At 41.0% G+C, this 26,796-nt stretch overlaps 1 protein-coding gene across 3 annotated transcripts in view; it reads right to left on the bottom strand.

The window, feature by feature from the left end:
• Nucleotides 1-26,796, bottom strand: part of LRGUK (leucine rich repeats and guanylate kinase domain containing) — a 104,730-nt gene that overhangs the window by 11,961 nt on the left and 65,973 nt on the right. The window contains exons 16-17 of one of the 3 annotated variants that reach the window (XM_032868987.1): nt 12,912-13,051; nt 1,595-1,683 (exon numbers count right to left, since the gene is read on the bottom strand). In XM_032868987.1, the coding sequence (XP_032724878.1) occupies nt 1,595-1,683; nt 12,912-13,051 (229 nt within the window). Of the gene's footprint in view, nt 1-1,594; nt 1,684-12,911; nt 13,052-23,876; nt 26,244-26,796 lie in introns of those variants that run through there. The other 2 variants (XR_004383968.1, XM_032868979.1) reach the window with 2 other exon arrangements.

Here is a 26,796-nt window from a genome sequence, read left to right on the forward strand (position 1 = left end):
AAACTCCAGTGTAAAATATTCTTTTTTCATCTCTACTAGCCTGTTTTCCCAGAGTGACTTGGAAGAATCATTAACCGTTTTTAGTGAAAAAATCCTGTTGCTATTCACCTCAGACTTGCTAAATAGAGTTGCTGTGTGCAAAGTAGCCCAATTGCATATAAATTCATGCAAATTTGAATCGTCTATCTGTCCTGGTATGACCCATTTGGAGCTCATATTTAAAATTGCTTCGGTTCTCTGTCGCTAGCGTTTTAATAAGCTTGGCCCTGCTGCTGATCTGAGGTCACACAGACCCTAGCTCTGCTGCTCTGGAAGATACTGTCTATCTCCTGGACATCACCTTCCTAGCCCTTCAGTGGATCTCTGTGTATGCCACACAGCCTATTCTTTGAATCAGACTATCCAAAGATAGCTTATCAATATGGAGAAAACTCATCACACTTTTTGGATATGGAACAAATAGACAAAACTTGGTTTCATTTATATTGGTTGAAGATTTTTAACGGATAGGTTAAAATTACAGACAATAAAAATTGAAATTGAAAAAAAACTTAAATGATTTCTTTATTCTGCCTCCTTGAATCTCTGCATTCTAAAAAAGCTTTTTAAAATGCCTAATTAAGGTCTTGTCATGTTCTTGCTAACTTTCTGAAAACAGGGACTTCACTTTATTACTCAGATTTTCTAAAATGTGGCACAGGAAAGAGAATTCAGAATATCAAAGCCTGTAACGTTAATGAGAAAATAAAATGCAAACATTCTGTAGCTATCCTGTGACCTACTTATTCATTCTGAGTAAATATTAAAGCCTAAATGTGCCTCTTGATATGTAATGATAGTACAGTAATTATTATAGCCATTAACATCAGGAAGCCTTTACTATGCGGAAGGAACTAAGTAAAACCCTTCATATTAAAAATAGAGAATTCACAGATTAATAAAGATACAATGATTCCCACTCTCATGGAATTTACAGTTTAATATGGAAAGGAGGCATTAAACAAATAACTTTGCACATAATAAATTACTATTGTTTTGAGAGTCATGACAGACAAGAGCAAGATAGTGAACAGGATATAATGAACTTTGAGTCATGAACAGCCTTGGTAAAGGCTGATATATATTCAAATTCCACCAGAAATACCATTCCTTATAGTCTTCAAAGAGTGCAAAGAGGGTGCCTGGGTGGTTCAGTGGGTTAAAGCCTCTGCCTTTGGCTTGGGTCATGATCCCAGGGTCCTGGGATCGAGCGCCGAGTTGGGCTCTCTGCTCAGCGGGAAGCCTGCTTCCCCCTCTCTCTCTGCCTGCCTCCCTGCCTACTTTGCTGTCAAATAAATAAATAACATCTTTAAAAAAAAAATAGTGCAAAGGAAAAAAAAAAGCCACCAGTTTTTAATAGCTATGAGCACATTATGTCTTTTTAAAATACATATAAATGAAAGGAAAATACAACTTCTAGAACTAGGTTTACTACTGAATCACTGGGTCCACTTTAGTACAGAGGCCTCTGTTATGTTGATGATTTAGGATTCATTTGGCATATTTGGATCAATCTAAAGATGCCCCGGTATAAGTAAATGTGATATATCGCTACCTTTGAAACAGGAGTGTGTGATGAGGAGATATCTTTCCCATCAGGGCCTGCCGGGCTGTCTCATATTGTCTCTCTATAGAATCTCTTTCCTAGGCAAGGAATATGATCAGAAAATTATATTGATGTCAAAAATACGTCAGACGGCGAAAGTAGCTATAATCACTATCTTCTAGAGATTGTCAAATATGTGGAAAGAAAAAGGGGGAAAAGGCCTAAAAAAAAAAAAAAAACTATTGGTTCAGTGGAAAGAACAAAAACGTTATAAATGAAATATTTTTATGAAGACCACAATTTACCAACTTTATTTGACATCTAAATAATAATGTGACAATTCCTTATTCATGTTTATATATTTTTTTATCTTTCCAATGAGATCATCTCTTATTATTGTCTTTTTGTCTTCCCAGATCTTTGCACACAGAATAGTCAAGTTATTGATTATATCCAGCAGTATTTCAGTACAACCCTGAAATATCTCCCCCGTGTCACCAGCACTTCACCATCACTGTACACTTAGTAAACATTTGAGGGGGATACAGAGACATAAAAGACACAATCACCGCCTTCAAAAGGTTTATAATCTGGTGGCAAAAGGGGATTTAAAAAGACAGAGAAAAAAACAAGATAGCACATGCTGTTTTATAAATAGTAAAATATATATCTATACATGGATTATGTAATGGAGTGTGGTCTGTTTAGAAACTGTCCAAGTGCTGGATTTCCTCACTTTAAGCAAAGCTGACATATAAAATTCTCAATTTACAGAAAAGATAAATCAGCAAGTGCTTATTTGTTTTACATAAAAGACTCATTTATAAAGGGATTTGTAATAACATTTATTTAAACAGCAATCTTTGCTTGCAGTAACTGAATCTGAAATAAAACTCTTTGATTTTAATGTCACTACCAGGCTCGTCTGTAAGTTGATATTTAGTTAAAATAACATAAGAAACGATAACAAACAAGTATGCCACGAAGAATAAACGCCAAAGCTATGGTTGTGAGCTCGCAACTCCGGGCTAACCGCTTGTTTTAGCCTTGGGGGTTAGCATAGTTTCAAGTGGTCGTGTGTGTTTTAGGGGAATTTTTCAAGAATTAATTTTTAAGGGTTAAGGTGATGTGATTCTAAAGGCATTTTTGCATTACAGAAACTACTCTGCAGTAATGGTTCTACTCTGTGGTGATGCCAAGGTTGGTGTAGTGAAGACCCCTGGGAAACAAGTCACACCCCTGAGACCAGAAGACCCTTTGGTCACTCCTGTGTTCCCCTGTACAAGCACACACACCTGAGCATGAAGAGGGAGCTTAATCTATATCTTTAATGTACAACAGTATAAATTTGGGGAGATAATATGAAGTGTGAATAATGTCTACCATTCTCTGTGATCTGGAATGGAATTTGCTGTTGGCGGTTGCTAGCTTAAGAAATTCTGGGTCAGGCTTTTGAGATTGTTTCTTAGACACCATGACCTATGATAGCTAACAATGAAACTCTCAGGTGTCTATCTGGTCACCATAGGCTCTCGGGTGTCTATCTGGTCACCAAGACCATATAACTGTGTCCCTGACCATTAGCTCTGTGATTCTGTCTTAAGCAGGACAAGAAGAAAATGGCATTGGACTGGATGGATGGGGTTTGCAATGGGACAAGAAAGGAGGAAAGAAACTCTATGTAAATTTCACTATTTAAAACTATCTGTTTAAATAACCCCATAAATACACCTAAATTATTTCATATTACTACAAAATTACTATATATTGACAAACTCCACTATCCCACTCTCAGGTTAATTTGTTATTATTGTTCCTCAGTTTCTCCATAGCAGTACACATATCTTTTATTGTGATTTTACTTTATACCATCTTCATTTTTTTCTATATTGATCCTTGATTTCAATTACATCATGACTGGGAGGATGACAGTAATAGTGGAAGCATGGTCTGGATCTTTCAGAATTCTCACACAAAAATAGAGCAAGCAAATGGCAAAATAAAAAACACATCAAAACATTGACAAGAAAACCAGATGAAGAGATACCCCTCAAACCCTAAATCCCCTCAAACCCCAAATCAGAAGAGAAATCCCCCTCAGTCCCCAAAATACAGGTGATAATAGTGACACCACCGCATGGCACCAATGTCTATGTGAGAGAAAGGCAAAGGAAGCAACAGGGGGACTAAAAGACCCTAGTTAGTATTCACTAGGAAGAAAAGCAGCACAAATGGGCACCACAGCTGGAATCCACGGGGTGCTTCTTCCTACCTTAACAGTGGGTAAGAATAAGGGGTCCACAGTAAGTTCTGAAGCTGCTGGATCAACTGTGATTTCTTGAATCTAACCCACTGTGGCTCTCTTCTAAGACAGGGCCCCACACTAAAGAAAAGCTGATGGGAGTGGAATCAAAATTAATTAGGATAGTCAACAGAGACAAAGAGAAATTCTAGACCAAAGTGGTGGAGGGGAACAGAGCCCAGATACCCCCAACAAAAATTGAAACCCTCAAAAGAGAACTGGTCTATATTTTAACACAATTTGAAGGAACCATGCTTCCTTATAAAAGTTTGAACTTCACATAAGAATGAGAAATTTCTGGGGCGCCTGGGTGGCTCAGCAGGTTAAGCCTCTGCCTTCAGCTCGGGTCATGATCTCAGGGTCCTGGGATCGAGCCCAACATCTGGCTCTCTGCTCTGCGGGGAGCCTGCTTCCCCCTCTCTCTCTGCCTGCCTCTCTGCCTACTTGTGATCTTTCTCTGTCAAATAAATAAATAAAAACCTTAAAAAAAAAGAATGAGAAATTTCCTAGTAAAATCTCAAAGTTATTATTTTTTTCAAAGTTATTATTTTAAAAGAGAAGGAGACTAACCCCTTTACATACAGTGAAAGCATTCATTAAACAGATAGAATCTGTCATCTACTATTTCAAAATTAATTTAAAAACATTAAGGAAATGTGCCATTAAGGAAATGGCACAAAACATTAAGGAACAAATAAATTACATTTTTCCCCCAGAGGGAGAGAGCACATGAGTGGGAGGAAGGGCAGAGAGAGAGAGGGAGGGAATCTCAAGCAGGCACCATGCCCAGTGCAGAGCCCCACACAAGGCTTAATCTCACAACCTGAGATTATGACCTAAGCTGAAATCAAGAGTCGGATGCTTAACTGACTGAGCCACCCAGGCACCCCAATAAATCACAACTTTTAGAACTCCTAAGTGAGGTGACAGAACTCAGGAAAAAATCAGAAATAAAAGGGAAAAAAGTCACTTCACAAATGAAAACCAGAAGGAAGAGAAGAGTAAATAAAAGCAACAAATGACTTCAGAGGAATAGAAAGAGAATGGAGGAAATTTTTTAAACTCAAAAAGAAATAAAGAGGTACTAAGAGTCTAGAGAAAATGACAAATATTTAAGATAGACAAAGATGATCCAACATACAAACAATAAGAGCCCTTGATAAACCAAAACAAGCAAACAGGATAGGTCACAAAAACACCAATCTGAGTCTCAAGTATGACAGACTGTCAATGGCAGGCAAGAACTCAGGAAATGCTGCCCCCCAGAACCCTTCCTGGATCTAGTAGAGAATGCGCCTAGACAACAAAACTACTAGACATTGGCCTGAGGCCTAATGATGAGTATCAAGTGAGTACGTATCTAAGAAGACAAAATGAGAGTTAATAGGGAGTGAGCATACGACTAAGTGCCGAGAGTGTAGCTGTAACACAACCACAAATAACTGGGGTTGGGGTTATTAGAGAACATGTGCAAACAAAATTTTTAACTGTTCTCAGTCTTTCTACTGGCACCAGTCATATTGTTATTGTTATTTGGAGACTCTTCTGGACACAATCTGGATAAAACACATGAGCAGTTTCATAGACATTAAACTACAGTAGACACCATAGTTCTATCATCTCCCATGTCTTTCAGAATTAGGATGCTCAGTGTGAAAGAAAGGTATGTAATAGAGAAGACTCATTAAAATCCTCAAGTCTTGAATCTGAATCGGAAATATTGACTTGAACTCGTGAAGTATTTTATCTACAGAAAAAGCCTAGAAGCAATGAGCAACCCAGCAGCAACGAGCACTCCTGGCAACCACATGACCTTGCGTTATCACCTCCCACTTAAAGAAACCAGGGCTCCTTGGAGAAGAGATGGTTTGCAGGTCTGGGGCAGGTAATGCACAGAAGAGTGTAGAAGATCTTGTCCTAACAGAGAGCAAGATAGCTACTGAAGTTGACATGGGTCATTATAAAGGACACAGGAGCCACCTAAAGAGGCTTTCAATGGCCAAAGGTAAGGACAATTTGAGTTTCAATAGGATACAAAATGCAGTGGGTAGATACATTCAATATGTACAAATCAAGAACATAATGATCATCAATGATATTTAAAAATTAACTGGTTACCTCCAAAGAATAATAGGAAACCATATCTTGAAAAAAAAAAAAAAAAGCACTTACACAGCTGATCCTACATGATCTGTGCCACTTGGTAGCCAGGCAGTAGACGAGAGGAGCATCTCTTTATAGTATCACTCCAGCTAATACATCTGGTGAATGTCGTGTCCTGAAAAATGCATCTGAGTAGAAGAAAGCATTTTTCTTTTGGAGTCAAAATTGACATTGCTAAGTTGTGTGATCTTGGACAAGCTCCCTGAGCTGAGCTCCCTCACAGTATTGAACGGAGTGTTACTTAGTAGATATAGGTACTCAATATTTTGTCACCACAGATCCACCTTCTCACTGGCCTTCATACATTCAGGTACTTTGTGGGATTGGATGGGACTAATGTGCCATACACACACATTTGCTAAAGTGGCTTTGAATGAATCAGCCATTCAGCAATTTTTTCTGGAGAACTGGCTTTCGGTAAACTGGTCTGCCCAGAAGTGAGGGTATCCCCTCAAGAGGTCAGGAGATCTGGTTGAAGAAACAGATACAATTGAAGTTCAAGCGAAGGTTGAAAATCAATCTTCTTCTGGAAGGCAAAGATCTAGTCACAGTTCCAGAGCAGAAAATCTTCACTAAGCCGCCATAGCCTTCACGCATGCCTTCCAGGCAGCCAATCAGGCAAAAGGGGGTTGCAATTAACAGAGAAACTAAAACATAGTGATACCTAACAAAACTCATGAACCCGGACTTCTATAATTAATAGTATATGTGTTGTATAAATAAAAACCTTTTACTAGATAGTGTTTGTTACATATTTTTGCAACAGTAAGAAAAGAGCTGTGTATTGTTTTTTTGTTTGTTTTGTTTTACTCAAAACTAAAAACTGCATTTAAGAAGAAAGGTTGATCAAAATTATATTTACAGTTCTCCAGGAAAATTTCAGAAATGTTCAAATTAATATTCTCTGGGAGTCATTCATCAAAGTAAGTACCATTTAAGCTAAGAAGAGAGAAGAAATAAAGCAACAAGGATTGTATAAGCAAGGTATGAGGAAATACACTGGGTATCTATCTATTTATTTATTTATTTTTAAAAAGATTTTATTTATTTATTGGATAGAGAGAGAGATCACAAGTAGGCAGAGAGGCAGGCAGAGAGGAGGAAGCAGGCTCCCCGCTGAGCAGAGAGCCCGATGTGGGGCTCGATCCCAGGACCCTGGGATCATGACCTGAGCCGAAGGCAGAGGCTTAACCCACTGAGCCAGCCAGGCGCCCCACTGGGTATCTATTTAAACTCATATTAAATTATGGTCAAATTCATGGAAAGCATTTGATATTGACAAACTATTAGAGTCACAAGCAAGAAAAATGATGTTAGCAATGTTTTTCCAGACTTGAAGAACAAAGAATACTACTCTTGGACATTTCTTCCTAACGGAGACAAGCCATGTGGGTCCCAGTGATCCCAGAGATGAGAAACAAAACACAGCTGTTGGTGTATTAGGCACCAGTAATCCTGAGGATGTCTCCGTGCTCTATTAGCCCATTTTCTACTCAAATAAAGAAGCAGTAGTAGAAGGGCTAGAGATACACAGACCTCATCCACCAAAGAGAAGAGACCAGAGGCGTTTCTACCAGACTATTCTATTCAATAAGGGCAGGATCAGCTCTACTTTGTTCTAGTGTCTAGAACAGGGTCCAGTAAGCAAATACCTTATATCTACTGAAAAGCAAATCTAATCCTTATACACGGTAGGGATTCAACAAATTCAAGACATGTGAGAAGAAGGGAAGATGAATGAGTGAGAAAAAAGAAAGGGAAAGAGGAGAGAAGGGGAGCCTTCCACATATGGGAATGGACAGGATGGCTAGGAGAGCAAAGGGTCTTCCCAGGACTGCTAAACTACAATGACAGAATGAACTCATCTTCCAACAAGCCATTACACAGATTATGAACACTACTTTCCCACATGGCCACACCTCCTGTAGCCCATTATTTCCCTTTTCCCAGATTTATATCCAGGAGGACAGGAAGCTAAGTCTCAGCCCCTAGGAAGCTCTCACCCTACTGTGCTCTCCTACTGTGGTCTGAATTCTTCACCGTCTTCCAGTCCTTCAGATTGATCATGTAGTTGCACCTCTATCTGGTTTTGGTTTCAGCATCACCCTTGGACGAAAACCCTGTAGACTGCCCTTGATTTTTCAAGCTGTGGGAAATCCTACCCAACCCCAGAGAGGTTAAGTAACTCATTGAGGCTTGTCCAGCTAGTGAACAGACAAATGGCACTCATTTCACTACACCAGGTGCCCTCCTAAACCCCCAGGTGCCAGCATCCCTTGCGTCCTTTTCAACCTTTACCACCTCCTTCCCTCTCCCAAGATAAGCAGGCTCCTGGCTGTTATGGTAACCACTCCTTTTTTATACTTTTATCACCTAACTATGCATCCCCAAGTATTATGGTTTAGAATTTCATTTTTCAATTATATATTAATAGAATCATAGAGTGCACATTCTTTAGATTCAATCATTCTTTGGTTCAACAGGATGTTTGAGAGAGATATCCATGGAGCAAAGTTTGTTCATTTTCATTACTATACATATTTCACTACATGAATATTCAAAATTTCACTTGGCCAATTTATTGCTAGTGGACACTTGAGTTTCCGGTTTAGGACCACTACACACAAGGCTACTATGAACATTCTTGCACATACCTTTTGGTGCACATGGTCCCACATTTCCATTGGAATCCACTGCTGAGTCATGCTCAACTTTAGTGGATAATCCCTTTTATTTTCTCAAGCGTACAAATTGAACCTCCCACCAACTGTCCTACAAGAGTTTCTACTGTTCACATCCTAACACTCAGCTCATGATTTTAGTGCTTCTAGTGTATGTGTAGCAGCATTTCACTGTGCCTATAATCTGCATTTCTGATAAAGAGGTTTTTCTGTATTTTTTTTAATAATTTAAAAAAGTTTTTTATATATTCTAAATAAAAGCATTTTGTTAGTTATATTTATTGTAAATACCATCCCGCTCTTTGTGCTTTCTCTTTTTTCCTCTTTAATTCTGTTTTTTTTAATTGACATGTTACTAATTTTAATGTTCCCCAATGTTTTAAATGTTTCCTTCGTAAAAGTGCTCTTTGTATTACATTTAAGGAATCTATACCTGCCTCCAAGTCATAAAAGTCTTCTCTTACATTATCTTCTAGAAGTATTCTTGCTTTGTCTTTTAACATTTATATAGATAATCCACCTTAAATTTTGTAATCACATCTTGACATACATGTAGTTACAAGCTATGCACAAGTAAAGGGTAGAGTATTCGAATATAGGAATGAGACAGAAAGACCTCATGTGCACAGGGAGTTTGGGGTAGATTGAGCAGAGAGGAAGAACACCGTCTTCAATTCAATGGGAAGGAGCTTCAGAGAAACAGAACTCAAAAAGCCTAGACGATGGAAATTTCCACCTATCCATTACTGTCAAATGGTTCCCTTGATAGTTTCTAAAAGTAAATATGAATACATTAGACCTACAGTGAAGACACCCAAAAAGGCATAAAAATTTCTTCTTTTGGGGGGGAACAATTTAAGATACAGGTTTTTGACAGAGGAAGTTGCTATTCCTTTCTTCAATCCACTAAAAGGTTTCAAAAATACATGGAAATTTATGTTGGGGAAAGTAAAATGAGCAAAATAACATCTTCTCTAAAGGGTTGCAATGAAAGGTACATGAGATAATTTATACAAAAGCCTTTTCCAAATTACAAATGCTGTGTAAAGGCTATTTATGTTCTCTAACATAACATGATAACATCTTTCTAAAGCTTCCGCTGTCATATTGCTCATTTTGCATTGTTAACAGCTACGTAAAGGTTAAAATCTGAAAAGTACTTAAAATTTAAAAATAGCATCAAATCCATCATCTTTAAAAGAAAACGAGGCACTAAAAATAGCCTTAGGCACATTCTGCCCCACATATATGATAGCAGCAATTGAGTATTTTGTACCTATTTCTGAAGAATGTATTCTGGTTGTTGGGGGATTTGATTCGCTTCTCTATGAAACTGTGGTTACATTGTTTCTCTACCAGCACTGACTGGCAAAGATACCAGAACCTCCAGGCGCAAGGAGTTTGAGGATCGTTACCATCAGGATCAGTCACTGCCAACGCTCTAACAGGTCTAGATGTTCTAGACCAGGCTATGGATGCCCTGGACAATGGGGCTGAACAGTTTTTTAGGGCGGTGACTGCCAGGAAGGAGTGACCCATGGAAAAGTTCATGAGACTACTTTGACCCCAAGTGCCCTGCACTACCTGCTCCCTTCCCCCTACCCCGTCTACCACCACCAATGTGGGGGCCCCTCGTAGGATCACACTGCCTTTTTATCATACCTTCCCCTCTCCAGTTTCTCCGAACTTTTTATTAATCTTATACTGAAATGTTGGTCATGAATTATAGTGAAAAACACATTGTGTGTCTGGGGTTTTTTTCTTTCCCCCATTGACCCTCTTTTCTCACTCCTAAATACCTGATTGCCCTTAACCAGACAAAATCTGTCTTTAATCAAGGCTGGAGGTTCTCTAACAGGTGAAATTCAGATTGGTCATATTTAAACACATCATGAGTACCCGCTCACGGGCAGTGGGGCATGGCAAATGAATGGTGTGCGTTTCTCATCAGCGTGTGTGAGGTTGTGCAGCAGGACAGCAAAAGTGGGTTGTGAGGGGTTCTGGGCGTCAGGACACAGACTTTATTATGAAGGAATAAATGTGGCTAAGAATTTGTTCTGGACTTTACGCTATGGGTCTGCTCTGTCCTGGGGACAGAAAGAAGAACCTGTATTAGCAAGGCTAAGTCCCAAGAAGCATAAAGCCATACCAGCCGAGAAGAGGATAATGAGTGTAGAGAGAAAGGGGTAGACTGACCGGTAAAGAACAGAGATTTCCCAGGATGGAAAGATAGAGGCTGAGAGGCTCTTCTGGTAGAGAGAGCTCCCTAGGGGTCAGTCCTACGTGAGGGCCTGGTAGCAGAGGATTTGGAGAATACCAGCGCCACTGGCTCAGAGTGGAACTCAAACTCTTAGACTAGGGCCATCTCCATGGTAACCATGGTTTTCTAGAAGCCAGGGGCTCTTCCTCAATCTTCCAGGAGGGTGTAACCCTCAGGGTTCTTGAACTTGACCCAAAGAATGGGAGTAATCTCAACTCCTCGTGGCTGATATTCGACTTCCCACAGATCCTGGTTGATGGCAACAATTCCAGAATTATATTTATTTTGGATAAATATGATGTTTCCTGCACTTGCTTATCATGGTACAAATTCGTATTATTTATAAGTGTGGAGTGCACGCACCCTCTGTTCTTCCTAGGAAGCCCTGATCCGTACCTGAGCCGTTTGCCCTTCCGCAGGTGACTGGACAAGGAGTCTTGCATGATCTCTGGGGAAGGGCTTGAAAAGTGCAGCCAGGCCAATTAGATATTCTTGCCTCCCACAATACAAATGACAGAGACCGAGAGAAGTGGCCAGGAATTGGGAGCACAGAGCCAAGAGGCCACGGAGAGTCAAGGCTGGCGTGCACGAGAATGGGTTTAAACGATGTGAGAGGGAAGCCTGTGTGCGTGGAGGAGGCCGGCCAGGAGAGACAGGACCACAGAACACTCGAGAATCAGGAGCAGAGATGACAGGAACTTGATGACTCTGGAAGGCAGGGAAACCCGAGCACCTCACTCGTTCATTCCAGAGCCTGGCAGTTCCTGTGAGGTCTGTACTGCAGCCCTGCTCCTGGCGCACCGGGAATCCACTGGCATGTTTTCTACGCAACTACCTCTTATGTAAACTGACTTGATCGGGCATCTGCTTTTTGCCCCTTGAACACTGGCGTCATAGGACTTAATCAAAGTAGACTGCAGAGCTATGCCTGGATATACCATAGCCCGAGACTTTTCATTGGAAGTAACCAGTCTGAGGCTTTCAGCCACCGCCTACAGTTCTGACTTTAGAGTCTGATGTGATTCTTTGCCAACAACAGCCTCGCCTTAAGGAACCACCAGCGAAGACCTGACAACCAAAAGGCAAGTCCTGTCGCATTTGTGGTGACAGCAGTGGCTATGAGTTAGGCCTCTTCAAATTCCCAGACCATCCTATAGAACTATGACAAAGGGAAACTGAGCACAACCTAATCTGCAAGCAGAGCCAACGCGGCACTCAGTCCTCCCACACAGACGGATTTTTCTGGGTGGTCCAGGAACCTGAATTGCAACAAAGTTACATGAGCGGCTTGAGCCCTGCGAAGTTATAAAACAGGGCCTCGGAGTGGACTCACTTTCAAGTCTCAGCCCAAGAACACTGGACATTTTACCCCAACAGGAAAGCCAGTTTTCTCCTGAAATGCATATTTTACCACGTGAGTGCTGTCGAAGTCCTTTTCTACTCTTGCTAAAGAGAAGAGTTGAGTGTCCAAGTTTTGACTAAGGGCTAGGGAAAGGGACTCATGAAAGCTACGCTGAATATTCTTTGTAGAGCCCATGTCTATTCGTACAGGTGTAGAAAGAGGCTAAAAATTTGTCTTCAAGACAAACCGTAAGAAACTCTCAATCTCACAAAAGAAACTGAGGGTTGCTGGGGGGAGGGGGTTAGGGAGAGGGGGGTGGGGTGACGGACACTGGGGAGGGTGTGTGCTATGGTGAGTGCTGTGAGTGTGTAAGCCTGATGATTCACAGACCTGTACCCCTGGGGCTAATGATACATTATATGTTGATTAAAAAAATTTTAAAAATTATAAAAAAAATTTGGCTTCAGCTCCTACCAGTCAGAAAAGAATTTTGGTGAAACTTAGTCTCAAAACACCAGGTCCCCTTTTGGTCTGAGCGGAGTAACGCTCAGCCCCTTCCCCACCCCGGCCCCCCTTACCACTGGGGTTTTTTTGGCGGAAAGTCTGGCCCATAATTTCACAAAGTAGTTTCTGTCTGTAGAATCCAGGAGGTCGCACAGATGCAAAGTGGAGAGCTTCCGAGCGGAATCTTCGGATTTCAGCGGAGGCATCTTAGTACCTGGGAGGGAAGAAGTCAAAGTTTGCAAATAAGAGGCACGAAATAGCATAAGGGGACTTTCTGAAGTAAGGAAAATGCTTTGTATCTGGATTGTCCCAAACATAGCAAACTCAATACTTAAAGTCTGTGCATTTCAACTTGAGAGTAACATAACTAAAAATATGTCTGGGTGGCTCAGTCGGTTAAACGTCTGCCTTCAGCTCAGGTCATGATCCCAGGGTCCTGGGATGGAGTCCTGCACTGGGCTCCCTGCTAGTGAGGAATCTGTTTCTCCCTCTGCCTACTTATGTGTACTCTAACAAATATCTTTATCTTTAAATAAATAAAAATAAAATATAAAAAAAAATAAATAAATAAATTTAAATATCTTTAAATAAAATAATGTCTTAGAAAACAAGGTCATAATTATTACTGATTATAGTAAAGTCAGGCCACAGCACCTAGTAGACATGTCCTGGGAGTACACTTGGTGCTCACCAAGACAGGCTTATGAAGGGAACTGAAGGAAATCTTGGCACACACAATACCTTCCAGATACTCAAACATCACACTGATAATCACTTTCTGTTTGACAAAATTCTCCTAAAAGGCTAGAAAGAAAATAAAACATGCAACACTGAGAAGAAACTTAAAAAAATAATGGAATGGATGATGAGATCACTGTTTGACAGACTTTATTCATAAATAATGCTGAAAGTTTCCTTTAAAACATTATTAGAATGTCCAGAGACCTAGGATACAAAGAATCTAAATTTCTATCACTGCTCATCTACAGAGACCCCTGGTGTAAATGCTTTTGGATATATATGAGCATCAATGATGTCAGGAATATTGCTTTAAAAATGCTAAAGTAAAAAATTTTTAAATGCCAGAATAAATGATCCCCTCATGTTCCACCAGTCAAATGGCTGACTGAGCAGATATGGGAAGCTCTCTTGACCCAAAGATAAGAAAACACTAGATATATAACAGAAATTTGTCATACATAGCGCAACTGAGAAAGCAAGAAAGAAAAATTTCCAGGTGCTGGAAGTGAAGGTTCCAAGTCAGAAGAGCGGGAATCGATGTCAAGAAATCCGAGTGCTCCTGCGGCTGAGGTTTCTGGACTGGGAGAGGCCAGTCCCTATGTTCCCGAGGCAGAAGCCCTGGGCTCTTGATACGGTGAGAAGCCGCAAAGCGGGTGTCTGGGAACGGCAGCGCACAGACCAAGGGACTGTGGTTGGACACGGAGTCTCGGTAGAACTGAGGATGGAAGAACCTGTAGGAAATCAGGCCTGTGATCCTGGGTTACGTGCTTGTATGGAGAACCTGAACTCAAGCTCCCACCAGATGGTGTGACAGTCCCGGGCCGGTGAGATAAGAACACTTGTAGGAGAGTCAAAGTTTTTAATCCTGTGGGAAAGTCTAAAGCTCCACAACCCAACTCCGGTCTTGAGAAAGAGAGACAGAGACAGAGACTCAGAAGATACAACAAATAAGACCACACCCGAGGAATTCAGGCAACAGGGCAATCTGAGAAGCGCTGCGGTTGTGACAGTCCCAGTGACAATAAGAGATCATCGCATGTGGAGACCTTCTTTGTTAAATCTTCATGATGTAGAAACCACTCAGTCCATATTTGTTGAGTACCTGCTGTGCCAGCCAGGGCTCTGGATGTTGGAGATTTGGCAATAGACAAAGTCTATCCCCTGAGCTATGGGAATTACAGCTTCAAGCTGGAGAGAGACGAACTACGCATCAGATGCTACTGCTACACTTCACGAGCAGTGAAGCGATGGGCAGCCAGATAAGGGGACAGAGCAAGAGAGGGCATGATGATCAGAGAAGATCTATCTAAGGGGGTGACATCCGGACAGGCAACTAAAATCACAAGAAAAGCATTCAACTGTCTGGGACAAAAGCATTATCATGCAGAAAGAGATGCTTTTTTATAAGGACTCAGGAGCATGCTTAACTGAACTACAGGAAAGAATGGATATGGCTGAAGGAAGGTTGGGGGGAGGGGCCTAGTGAGATGGAGATGATGGAGACTGTGCTCAAGAAAAAGAATGAGAACGCTTGTCACCTTGATGGGACTCTGAGAACCAAAAGCATTGTGGAAAAGAGCAGAATTTGAGAAACGTTATAAAAAATAAAAAGTTATAAAAATTAAAGAAATAGAAGCTATTACATTGAGAAAATTTCCACAAAAATTTCCAGTCTATGTGTCAGGGTTCTTTTTTCTACCTTTCTGAGACATAAGCAATTTGTACCATGGTGTGAACAAGTCAATGTGATGATGCAATGGTAAAGGTAATGTGTTTACATTATTATTAAACTACCTTGTAATGCCACCACGTTAATGAGTTGAACTCCTATAATGAAGAGTTTCATACAGTTCTTAAAACAGTTTCTACTGTCTTAATACATCAATGAACAAGGGATTTTGCGTCTCAAAAAAATATATATATATATTATATATATATATAATTACCACTGTTATAATAACCTGCAACAAAAGTTTCTTAACATAATCTTATTCAAAGTATCTACATTAAAGACAACCTTGAGGCAACATTAAAATATACATGTAAATTACAGTCCACAAAACAACCAAGTTCTTCAGTATAAAGGCTAGTTAAATTTATTTAAACACCTACAATGAAGCACAAATGAATTTAATGATGCATGACAGATTTTAAAGTTATTTTTTGGATTTATGGATTTTATGCATTATTAAATGCAGGAAAATTTAAATGAATTAACTGGAACAAGTGGAAGTACATCTTAAATTAATTCTAAGTAGCTTAGATCTTTTATTTAGAATTCTATCCCTTTGTAGTCAAGTGGATTAAAATAACATGCATAAAACATTTTAAAAGAAGCTGCATAGAACCTAGCCTAAATAACAAATGCATTACGAGCCATGTACCTGAGAATAAAACATGTTGAGTATATATTTAATATCCTACCCTTACACAGACAAATCAAGGCCTTTTCCTGCATAAAGGAGGGAATACAAAATGTTGATCTGACATTATAGGCATGCAGCCACATAGCCATGTCAATAACTAGTAATAAAATTAGAATTTGAGAATCAGACTGTGAATATTTTGAGAAACAAAAATCCCTATTTGAATAACCAATTTTTCTACATTAGTGAGATTAGTTATATAGCAAAGCAATTAAGTCATTTTCCTGTTCAAAAATATGAAACTAAACACTTGTAAATGTACATTTTTTTAGCTTAAAAAAAAACCCTGGGAAAAATCAATCAACTGGAATTTGTTTCAAAGCCATAGGAAATGTATGATTTGGAAATAAGCTTTAATTTTCAAACAAAAGTTCTCAGATAACTGGATGGTTTCAGAATCATTCATTCTCCCCCACCCCATTCAAATGGGGTCAAACACACACACACACACACACACACACACACACACATGTTTATGTAGGTAACAGTGAGGTGTGTTTTTTTTTAAACTAAAAAGCGTAATTTATCCTTACCATGATTAAACACATACACATATAAAATATACAAATACTTGGAAAATCACTGTAAAGGAGTCAATAACGAAATATGTAACCATTAAAAAGGATAAAACCAAATTAAGGCACAATAATCTATGATACAGTCTTTATTTATTCTTAATGAGAGTTACATAATTTTAGTTGAAAATTAAGGAAAACTCAATTCATTAGGAAGTATTATCACAAAACTGAAGCTTCTGAAAACAGCTATTTTTCTAGGACAGAATTAAATCTTGAAAGTCTTTTCTATCTGTGCTTCCAAGTTAAGGAATAAAAACAACTAAAATTTCACACAATATCCATAATAGTTTTCCATAGTAAAATAAGCTTTTATAGAGGAAAGCTACCAAGACCAAGGAAACAGTAATAATATTTATGTTCTAAATGGTAAAATGAATACACTTATTAAATCCTTCTTATAGTAAAGTGCTCTATTCTTGAGTTTCCAATCAAAGAGTAATCAGCTACTTAAATAGAGAACAGAGTCTTTATCAGGACAAAGGAAAGCATGTGAATGTATATTCTCACACAGAAAGAATGAGGTACACAAAAAAATGTTTCTTTCCATTGAACTTTACACTGAAACCTCCCAATATAGCTGAGCTGATGGGCTCAATATTTGGTCCCTGCATTTACAATGTCCTAATTCGAACATATAACAGGAATGCCTGGCCAGCTTAGTCGGTGGAGCGTGTGACTCTTGGTCTCAAGGTTGGGAGTTCAAGCCCCACGCTGGGTACAGAGCTTACTTAAAAATAAATACCAAAATAAACTTAAAAATAGAGTAAAACATATGACAGTAGTACCCTGAATTTTTTTTTTAATGTAGGAGTTTATCATGAAGTAGTCAGTTGATGGTTTGAAGGAGATAAGATATATGACAGGCAAATTTCAAGATGAGAAACTTAGTATATAAGATCTGCATATGTCCAGCACTTGGGCAAGAGAAAGGAGAAGCAGGAAATAGGAGAGAAATCTTCAGGGAGTTTGGATACATGAAAGCCTTCTTCTAAGTAATATGTTTGATAATAAGGCTGGTGTTGAAACTTCCAACCAATCCTATACTGTCACCTCTAGCAAGCACAAGGTGCTTCCTAAGGGATCATTCTTCAAGAACAGCTTTTTCAAAGATGGTACATCATTGGTCAATTCCTCTAGGAAAGATTTTTTCTTTTCTTTTCTTTTTTTTTTTTTCTTTCTTCACTTTTCTTTGTCCATGGAAACTGAGGATCTTTAAGATTGGATAGCTTATAGAAGTCAGTCTTGGTCTCAACCCATCATCAAAGGAAAACAGAATTCCTACTATCTGGTAGTTGATTTCTGAGTTAAGTAACTTGACAGTACTTACTATCCAACCAATTTGAAATGCAAAATATAAATGGCTTTGACTTTATCAATAAAGAAATATCATAATAAAATAATAGATAACATTTATTGAGCATGTACTGTGTGCCAGCTGCCATGACAAGCCTTTCCCGTGTGTATCACCAGATTTCATAACAACCCTAGAGCTGATGTTTCCCCAACTCATTCTCCAAGCTGTGATGCTGTGTTTGAACGCCCATCAAACAATCTCTTCATCTCTGTAATACACCACTTTACTACAATTTCTTCCCAACATTATCCTAATTCTGTTTAAGCTCCTTAATTCAATCAAGGTCGTGAAGGTTTTTAAAAGGATTTTCAGAGAAGACCATCCTATTTGCCAAATACTTCTATCTAGTTTGAATGGTTGTTAAATCCAATTAATGATAAAATGCTATCCTTACTTTTTTTTTTTTTGCTGCTTACATGTTAACACTAACATTCATATACACACTTACTATGTGCCAGATATTTTCTTTCAATTAACTCATTTACTCCTAACAATAATCTTGAGGTAGGTCATCGTCTCTACATGAGAACTCTGTAACTTTCCCAAGGTCTCACAGCTAGACTGTACTAGTGCTGGGATTTCCAATGATTATTTGGACAGTTAGTTATTTGAAATAATGAATTTCTAAGGTTATAAACTTTTTAAAAAAGCCTCCAGGGGGCGCCTGGGTGGCTCAGTGGGTTAAGCTTCTGCCTTTGGCTCAAGTCATGATTCCAGAGTCCTGGGATTGAGCCCCACTTTGGGCTCTCTGCTCAGGAGGGAGTTTGCTTCCTTCTCTCTCTCTCTGCCTGCCTCTCTGCCTACCTGTGATCTCTGTCAAATAAATTAAAAAAAAAAAAAAGCCTCCGGCTTTTGCTAATCATGCTCACACTCTCATAATCATCTTGGAGGTGAAAGATTTGGTGGTCTGACATTATTTACCTATCATCAACACCAAGAAATTGTTAGGCTCTTATTATCCTTTTTTTTCTGAACGCCTGCTCAATAATAATAATTAAAAAAAGTGGGGCGCCTGGGTGGCTCAGTGGGTTAAAGCCTCTGCCTTCGGCTCAGGTCATGATCCCAGGGTCCTGGGATCGAGCCCCGCTTTGGGATGTCTGCTCAGCAGGGAGCCTGCTTACCCCTATCTCTCTGTCTGCCTCTCTGCCTACTTGTGATCTCTCTCTGTTAAATAAATAAATAAAATCTTTAAAAAAATAACAATAATAAAAAGTGATTTCTAGAATCACGTCTTTCAGATTGAATTGAGCAATTAATTAAATTCAGTTATGAACCTATTGTGCTAGACACTACCTAAACAGCACAATTACCTAAAGTGGAGTTTGGAAGATCTTTTATGTTAACAAGATGATTTCAGGGTTGTCATGGAGCAAAAGGAAAGGGAGTCAGCTAAGTACTTAGTCCTGAAAACACTACTGATCAAAAAAGTTTCAAAGTGTTTTTTTCTTGCTTTACCTAAGAACTTATTTTTGTGCCTAAGATTTTTGAACATATCTTCTCTGGAGCCCTAATACTGACAAAGAGTGTAACTGCCAATCCACTGGATCATTGCTGTTGTCCCAGAAAGGAATTCAGCATTCATGTCATTCACGGCAACCCATCCCATCACCCATGAACTACCAGCGTAGGGAAGCATCTAGGAAAACAGGCCTCCGGGAACAACACCAGAGCAAAGCTCCAGAGAGCTCAGCACGAGGGTTTTCCAATCACAGGTTGCAAACTGAATTGTGGAATCCATTTTGTAGGTTACGGCCAGCATTTTTAGAAATTGGGATTAAGTAAAACAGAAAACATCTGGGTTTATCACTATAGTAAGGTGTCTCCTACACATGTCTGTGTGAGTGTGATGATATTGTAAAATGTATTCCTAGTTAATGGATTTGGGGTCTGAAAGTTTGAAAGCCACTGTTCTAATGAGCCCCTAAGTGCATAGATTTTCTAGTACTAAGCTTTATTTTCAATTAAATAGACTGCTGGATTCTCCATAGCCAGCCTGTAGAGCCTGTTGTAGTAAATGGATTAAATCATAAAAGCAACCTTAAATTTTATCCAGCCCAACTAATCGCCCAACATATGGAAGCTTCTCATAAGATTTCCAACACAGAGCCTCTAAGTTCTAGAGAAAACCTGTTTATTCCTTTGTACGTGACTTCTAACTTTAAGAAAGTTCCTCATTATGTATGCCAAACTGAAAGAGAACATAACATAAGGTTGCGCTTTCACAGGACAGGTTTTCATACATGTGAATTTGATTCTATGTAACCTTTTCCAAATAAACAAAGGTTCGTTGTAGAAAATTTGGAAAATACTAAAAAGCATAAATGAGAAAGTAAAAAATTATTCATAATCTGACAACCCAGAACCCACAACTGGAACCATACTGGCTTTACCTCCTTAATCTGTTTTTTCCTTAGTATGCAACAAATATTCTTCTCTATATTCGTCTACAACATGATTATAATGGCAATGTAACATTTTAGCATATGGCTAAACTGTAACTTTTCCGTAAGTTATTTTTTTTAAATTCCCTTGGGTGGCTATATTACTTCCAGATTTTATTATAAAGACATTAATGGGAACATCTTTCTATGTCAATTACTTCCTTGGGATAAGTCATAGATTAGAATTACCAGGTTAAACATAGGCGATATTTACAGGCTCTGACGGATATTGCACAATTGTCCCCCGCAAAGTGGTGCCAACTTACTTTCTCAGTGATGACACAGAAAGTGTGTTTCCCCTTAACCTTCCCAAGAATAGGCATTAATTTGCTTTCCATCTTTGCCAGTTTGGTACCCCCCAAAATCTAATCCATTTTAATTTACAGAAGTACTGAAAGCTAAATGCATTTTGACATGTATTTAGGCCATGTTTCTCTCCTCTTTTGTGAATTACCTGATCATGTCCTTTGTCCAATTCTCTTTTGAAGCTTTAAAATAACTGATTTAGCTCTTTAAATATTTGAAGAAGTCTCTTAAGCCCAGTGGAACTATATTATCTCTGTTGATGTCAACACGAGCTACCAGGCTTCCTTTAAAAAGCTAAAGATCACATTAGCTAATAGAGTGACTAAAGTTCTGCAGTGTTTTTTTGCTGTCCCATAAAGACCACTTTGCTGAGGAATACAGCAAATGGAAGTGATGTGAACTTTGTAAACGTAGATGGAAAATGACAATTCTTATACAGCTTAAAAGCAGAAGTTTCCGTTATACCAAGAAAATCAATAATAGCAGTAAAATCCTCCCACCACAGAGGAGTTAGTGATCTTTGCTACTCCCTTCCTTGGACAATGAACAAAGTATTGACCAGCTGCTCTGAACCCAGGACATTTTTACATGCCATCAAAACACAAACCTTATACCATCACGAATCCCCGGGAAGGGAGCTAGAGCTTCCTCTAAGTCAAACAAAGGGAAACCTGGCTTTTCACTTCTCTTCAGAATCCTAAGAAACATGCAACCTTGTATGCCCTAAGCGGCCTCAGAACCAGTTGCCCGGGGAGGAAACCACGTATTTTTCTAAAGTTCTCCCCTAAGTGAGGTATCAGCGCTTCTGAGATGCACCATTCATGGCTCATAAAACAAGGGGTGGTTATCCTTATTTTCTTCACATCTGTCCTCCCCAACCCCCCACCATGTCCCATCCAGATACCTCCTGAATCTGTCTATTCCTGCCACAGTGCCTTATTACAGGCCCTCACCATCTTGTTAGAACTATTGCAATAGCTTCCCAGCCATCCTTCCTACCCCCTGTACTACCTTAAATTATCCTCCATACCAACTCTAGACACATGCCTCTAAGATAAAAATTTAACTATTCAATGGCTCCCCACTGTTAGATCAAGTTTCCAAACTCGTTATTAGCATAGCACAAAACGCCCTTTGGATCTACAGACACCTGACATCCGGGTCCTCAGAAGAAATGCTGCGCCTGCGCTTACTGCCACGCTTAGACATATGCTGTTCCCTTTTCGAAGAAACCTTCGCTCTCTCCCATCATTCTAATTTCGCAACCTTGATGACTTGGCTGAAAGATAACCTCCTTTCAGAAGTGTTTTGTGATCTAATTCTCCCATCCCAGGCTAGATTCAGTGTCCTTCCTTGGTATCCTTATGACATTCTGGAAAAGTTAATAAATGGGTTTGCCTATTTGATGTTAAACCTGGCCCAGTGTGCTGTGGGGCTTCCGGCTACCCCAATCACATGGTGTTGTAATGAACTCTCTTCTGTCTCTCTGGATAAAAGACGGAGCTCCTCGAGTGTCCTCATCAGCTCACTGTGTACATCTAGCAACCAGCAGTCTGGCAGCTAGAAGGTGCTCAATCAATGCTTGTTGGATGACTGGACTAACTCCATAAACCTAAGTTATGATATGTTAAAAAAAAAATTCACCTTACTATGGTCATCTTTGACAAATCAGGTAAATCAAAGGGTAATTATTGGCATAACAGAGGCTCTTCATTTTATAAGAGGATTCCTGCCTCCTAGATTTTAAAAATGTCAATTTCCTCTACTGAACTTGAAATAACATGTGCCATACATACAAGTTCGTGGACACAGAACTTTTGTGTATGATAAGATCCATTTATACAGGCATTTAGTCCTCCATTTTTTCTCTTTTGGAAATACAGGATGCCAAACATAGTTTCCGATGCTGCTATCTACATAGTAAGCACGCAATAAATACCTTATAACCCTTTAAGAGCCAGATCCCAGGTTAGCTGCTTTGCTCTCAGTCCCTGCTGTCCGGGAATGCAGTTGCCATGTACTCGAGGAGGGGGCACCAATGGTGACATGTATGGGACCCTGTCTCTGGCCAGAGTAGATTAGTTTAAGAATGAACACTTGGCCCAAGCCAGGCCAGTCAATATCTTTCCCTGAATTTTTTTTTTTTAATTTTAAGATTAAAGAACATGCAAATTAATCCCTTTCTAGTAGTGGGAGCTGCCAGATGTAAAACCACATATAAGACTTGAGAGGTACTGGAGGCCGTGTTCCCTGCCATGTGCAGAAACTTCTATGGAGTCTGTCGGAACCAAAAACAAAGAGCTACCATGGAGAAAGAAACAGAGAAATGACAAGAGTGCTGTTGATGACAGAAAATACTGGGGATGACGAGAGTCTGGCTTATGTTCAATAACTGGTCCCAGTTCTGAGGTAGGCTCAGCTCTACCTCTACTCTCCCCATAGTTTGGTTGTGGGAGACTTCCCACTCCCTTCTCGTAGATTCCCGTAAGCTGCCTCAGGTCGGGCCCCAGTCACTTGTCAGCAAAGGAATCCTGATGGTATGAGTTGATAAAGGAAAATGAACTCCGCTCCACCTTCTCCCCACTAACCCTTTTCACTGATTCAGCCAAGTGATTTGGCATAATGAAGGCATGGGCTAATTTACATGAGGTTCCTATTTGGAGAGCGAAGGAAGGTATTTATCCTGAAATAAACATTGAGCAAAAGTAAGTTTCAAGTCATACATGCCAACGCAAACCCGGAGGACTCAGCAATCACAGTGTCACTGTGCAAGGAACGTATCCCCTGCCCCTCAGAAGACTCCCATACATTAACTGCGGGTCTGGAACCTTGGCAGGAGTGACCAAGACCCAGAAACTGCAAAGGCTTCCTTTCTCAGAGTTCTCCTTCTGGATCCCTCGGTAAGGCAAGAGGCAGGTGAGAATTTTCTCATCTAGAAGTGACTTTTCCTAATGGAGTCAACAAAAACAAGGGCAACGTGACATTGCTTCAGCCAGAGTTCGAGCACATATTGGAAATCATACACATCTAGACACACAGGCTCCCTGCTGGCACCAGATCTGTTAAGACCAGCTCTACAGCTTGCTGGAGTACCCCACTCAAGGGGCTGCTCTTTGAGGCTACAGTGGCAAACCACAAGAATTCGCACAGACTTGCTGCCTTCTAAGAACCCAAAGGCTAGACGGGGCTGGTGCCCACCCCCTCATGCTTATGCAGGTGGCAGAAGGAAGCTGGGATACGGAGTCATAGTGGCCTGGCCATCACTTTCCTTTCTGTGACAGCACTGCCTCCAAGGGGCACAGACGTTAGAGACCCAGTGCTCCAACGGTGGCTTACACCTTGGTGCTCTGACTGCCCCTGGCTCGAAGTCTTCCTTCCCAGCTGCCCTGCTCCTCGGCAGACACGTGACTCTGGGGTGTGGCTGAGCTCCTGTCCTTTGGTGCTCCCCCATGTTTCCGGCTGTGTTTGTTTCTGGCTTGCTGCCCAGGAGTGCTGTCCCTTTGGACAGAGCTCCCTTTGGTCTGACTGGTCCCCTTCTGGGCTTGCGTCCCTTGGACAAGCTGCTGGGTGGAAGCCTGCGCCGGGGAGTCCAAAACAGTCTCTCTCTTCGGAAATCTTCCCCTTTTATGAGCCTCTTCTTTTCTCCTCGGATGTAGCCTAGAAGCAGAATCATCTGGTCTGGACTCCGCAGAGGAAGTTTCACTCTGGAGAGTTTTCCTGGGCAGGGGCTGACCCTCCTGAGTTAGAGGACCACCACTAAGGGCTGCTTTAGTCTCTTGAGACAATCCTCCAGAATTCCTTCTTTTCGAGGATGGTCCTTTTTTGGACACAGTTCTTTTCTGAACCAGGTCATCTGTGGGGAGGCTGGCACCAGCCTTTTTTCTGGAAGAATGTTCCTTTTCCCGCTTCTCTTCTGGTAATTGGGGATCCTTAGGCAATGGTTCAGCATGGGTTGGCTCAGGGATTTCTGGTGCATGGACTTTTCTCCTCTGGTTCCCCTGAGGACTCTGAAGCGGGCTGGGATTAGGGCGGTCGGGAACCTGTGGGGGAGTCCTCTTACTCTGGGATTCTGGCTGCAAGGCTGTCTGATGGCTTCTAGGTGCCTTTTTCAGATGCCCTGGCCCTTTAGTTGTCTCTCTTTGGACAGGGTTTTTTTTTTTCCTAGATCCTATCTGCTGCACGGGCTCTTGGTTTTGGGCTAAGGCCTGTACATCTGAAATCTTGCTGGAGGCGTGGCCTGCTTTTGGAGCTTGCCTTTCCTTTGCAGGCCTTGAATCATGGTGAGGCCCTGTGTTCTGAGGCAGCCGCTGTTCAGAGAAGGGAGTGGAAATTTGTGGGAGCCTAACGACCTGAGCCTCCTCTTCCTGGGGCAGATCGGGGGCAGGCTGTGGCATGTGCTCCTGGATGGGGGGGCTGATAAGAGGGAGCTTCACCTCCCTGACCTTTTCTTCTTGGACTTGCTGAGGACTATGGTCCGGATAGGGGCTCGGATTTTGTGGTGGTTTGGAATGGGGAGGGCTGATGGGAGGAAGTTTACTGGGGTCTCCTTCCTGAGCTAGTGGAGGCCTGGGGGGGGAAGTCACAGTTTGATCTGAGGCTGTTCCTGAAGCTTCCTCCCTGCTGGGTGACAGGAGTTTGGGTGTGGGCCTCCGGCTCTGGAATGGAGCGAGGACCTGAGGCTGGGGCAGTCTGGTGGGAGCCAGGCGGCTTCTGGGGAGCAAAGTCATTGGGTCGTTCCTGTCCTGGATCTGTTTGGTAGCTCCTGAATCCTGAGGTTGTGGCAATTCTGGGTAAGGAGTGCTAACCCGAACCAATTCTGCTTTAGGGATTTCCTCTTCTAGAGGTTGTTCTGGAGATGGTCCCGGTATTTTGGCCCCATTAGGGTGGGAAGGGTCTCTTGGAGGCTCATAATGGGTACTGTTGGGTGGCAGATCAGCAGACTTGGTTTCCTCATCCTGGGTTCTCTGGGGGCTGAGGGATGTTGGGCCAGACCCCAGGGGAGCCTCAGATGGGGGAGGGCCAGTGGAGGTTACCTTGACCTCCCCTGATTCCTCATCCTGGTCTGGCTGAGGGCTGCGAGCTGGAGCTGGGTCAGGGTGCTGAGAAGCCTCCTGGGAAGGAACGATGGAAGACTGCCCTATTTTATCTGCTTTTGCCTCAGATGTCTGGGACTCGTTTTCAGGGAGATCTGTCGTCATTATTTTTGAAGAAAGATTTGATTGTTGAACATCCCCTTTCTTCTGGTTTGGGGATAAGTCTTGGGCCTGCTGGGAAGTTCCAGGTGCTGAGGAGCTGGGCTGTGGAGGGGGCTGTGGAGGAGGCTGAGCACTGACATGGCTACTGGGAGAACTTTCTTCTTGATGGGCTGCTCCCTCCTGGGTCAGCTCTTGGTTCTGGGAGGGGGCCAGGTTCTGATGTTCAGGGACCTGTGCATGAGTCTGTATTCTAGAGAGATGCTCTGTTATCTGGCCATCTGCTTGCAGTTTCGCCAAGCGCCTTGGGGATGGGACCAGATGTGCTGGCACCCCAGAGGGGGTCTTCTTGCTAGAGGGAGCTCCTGCTTTAATATAAGAAGAAATTAGCTAAAAACATCTTAACATGTACTATGCAACTAAGTAACTTTAGAAATAACAGCAAAAAAAAAAAATTGTTTCCTTTCCTGATGCACATAGGCCTTTGAAAAGAATAAAGTTACACATAGAGAAGAATTATAACCTTTCCTTCCCCTTGGGGAGACTAGGTGCCTAGAATTCTCTCATTTAGTAGAATGTAGAAAATCTTAGTCAATGGAAATCATTAACTTCAGCAAATAAACATACAGAGACTTATTCACAGAACCAAAATTTACATCCGGGTGAGAGAGTGACAGCAACACTTTCTAAGTGAATGAAATTTAAAATTTCCACAACTTAGAGAGGTCAGTGCTGCTTTTGATGGTAGAAACGAGAGGGTGGATGTCTAAGCCAGGGGTAGTCCTGCTTGTTTAATGGCAGTCCCCTTCAAGAAACTGGGAGCTCTCTGAGGAATAATCAGCTTACCAAGAGAAGGGAAGGCAAGGCATGGAAAATTCAACAGGCACTCTAAGTCAGTAGGGAATGGAAGGAAGCAAAAAA

This window comes from Lontra canadensis, unplaced genomic scaffold (assembly GCF_010015895.1).
Source record: "Lontra canadensis isolate GAN:19392208 unplaced genomic scaffold, GSC_riverotter_1.0 scaffold2, whole genome shotgun sequence".
NCBI lineage: Eukaryota > Metazoa > Chordata > Mammalia > Carnivora > Mustelidae > Lontra > Lontra canadensis.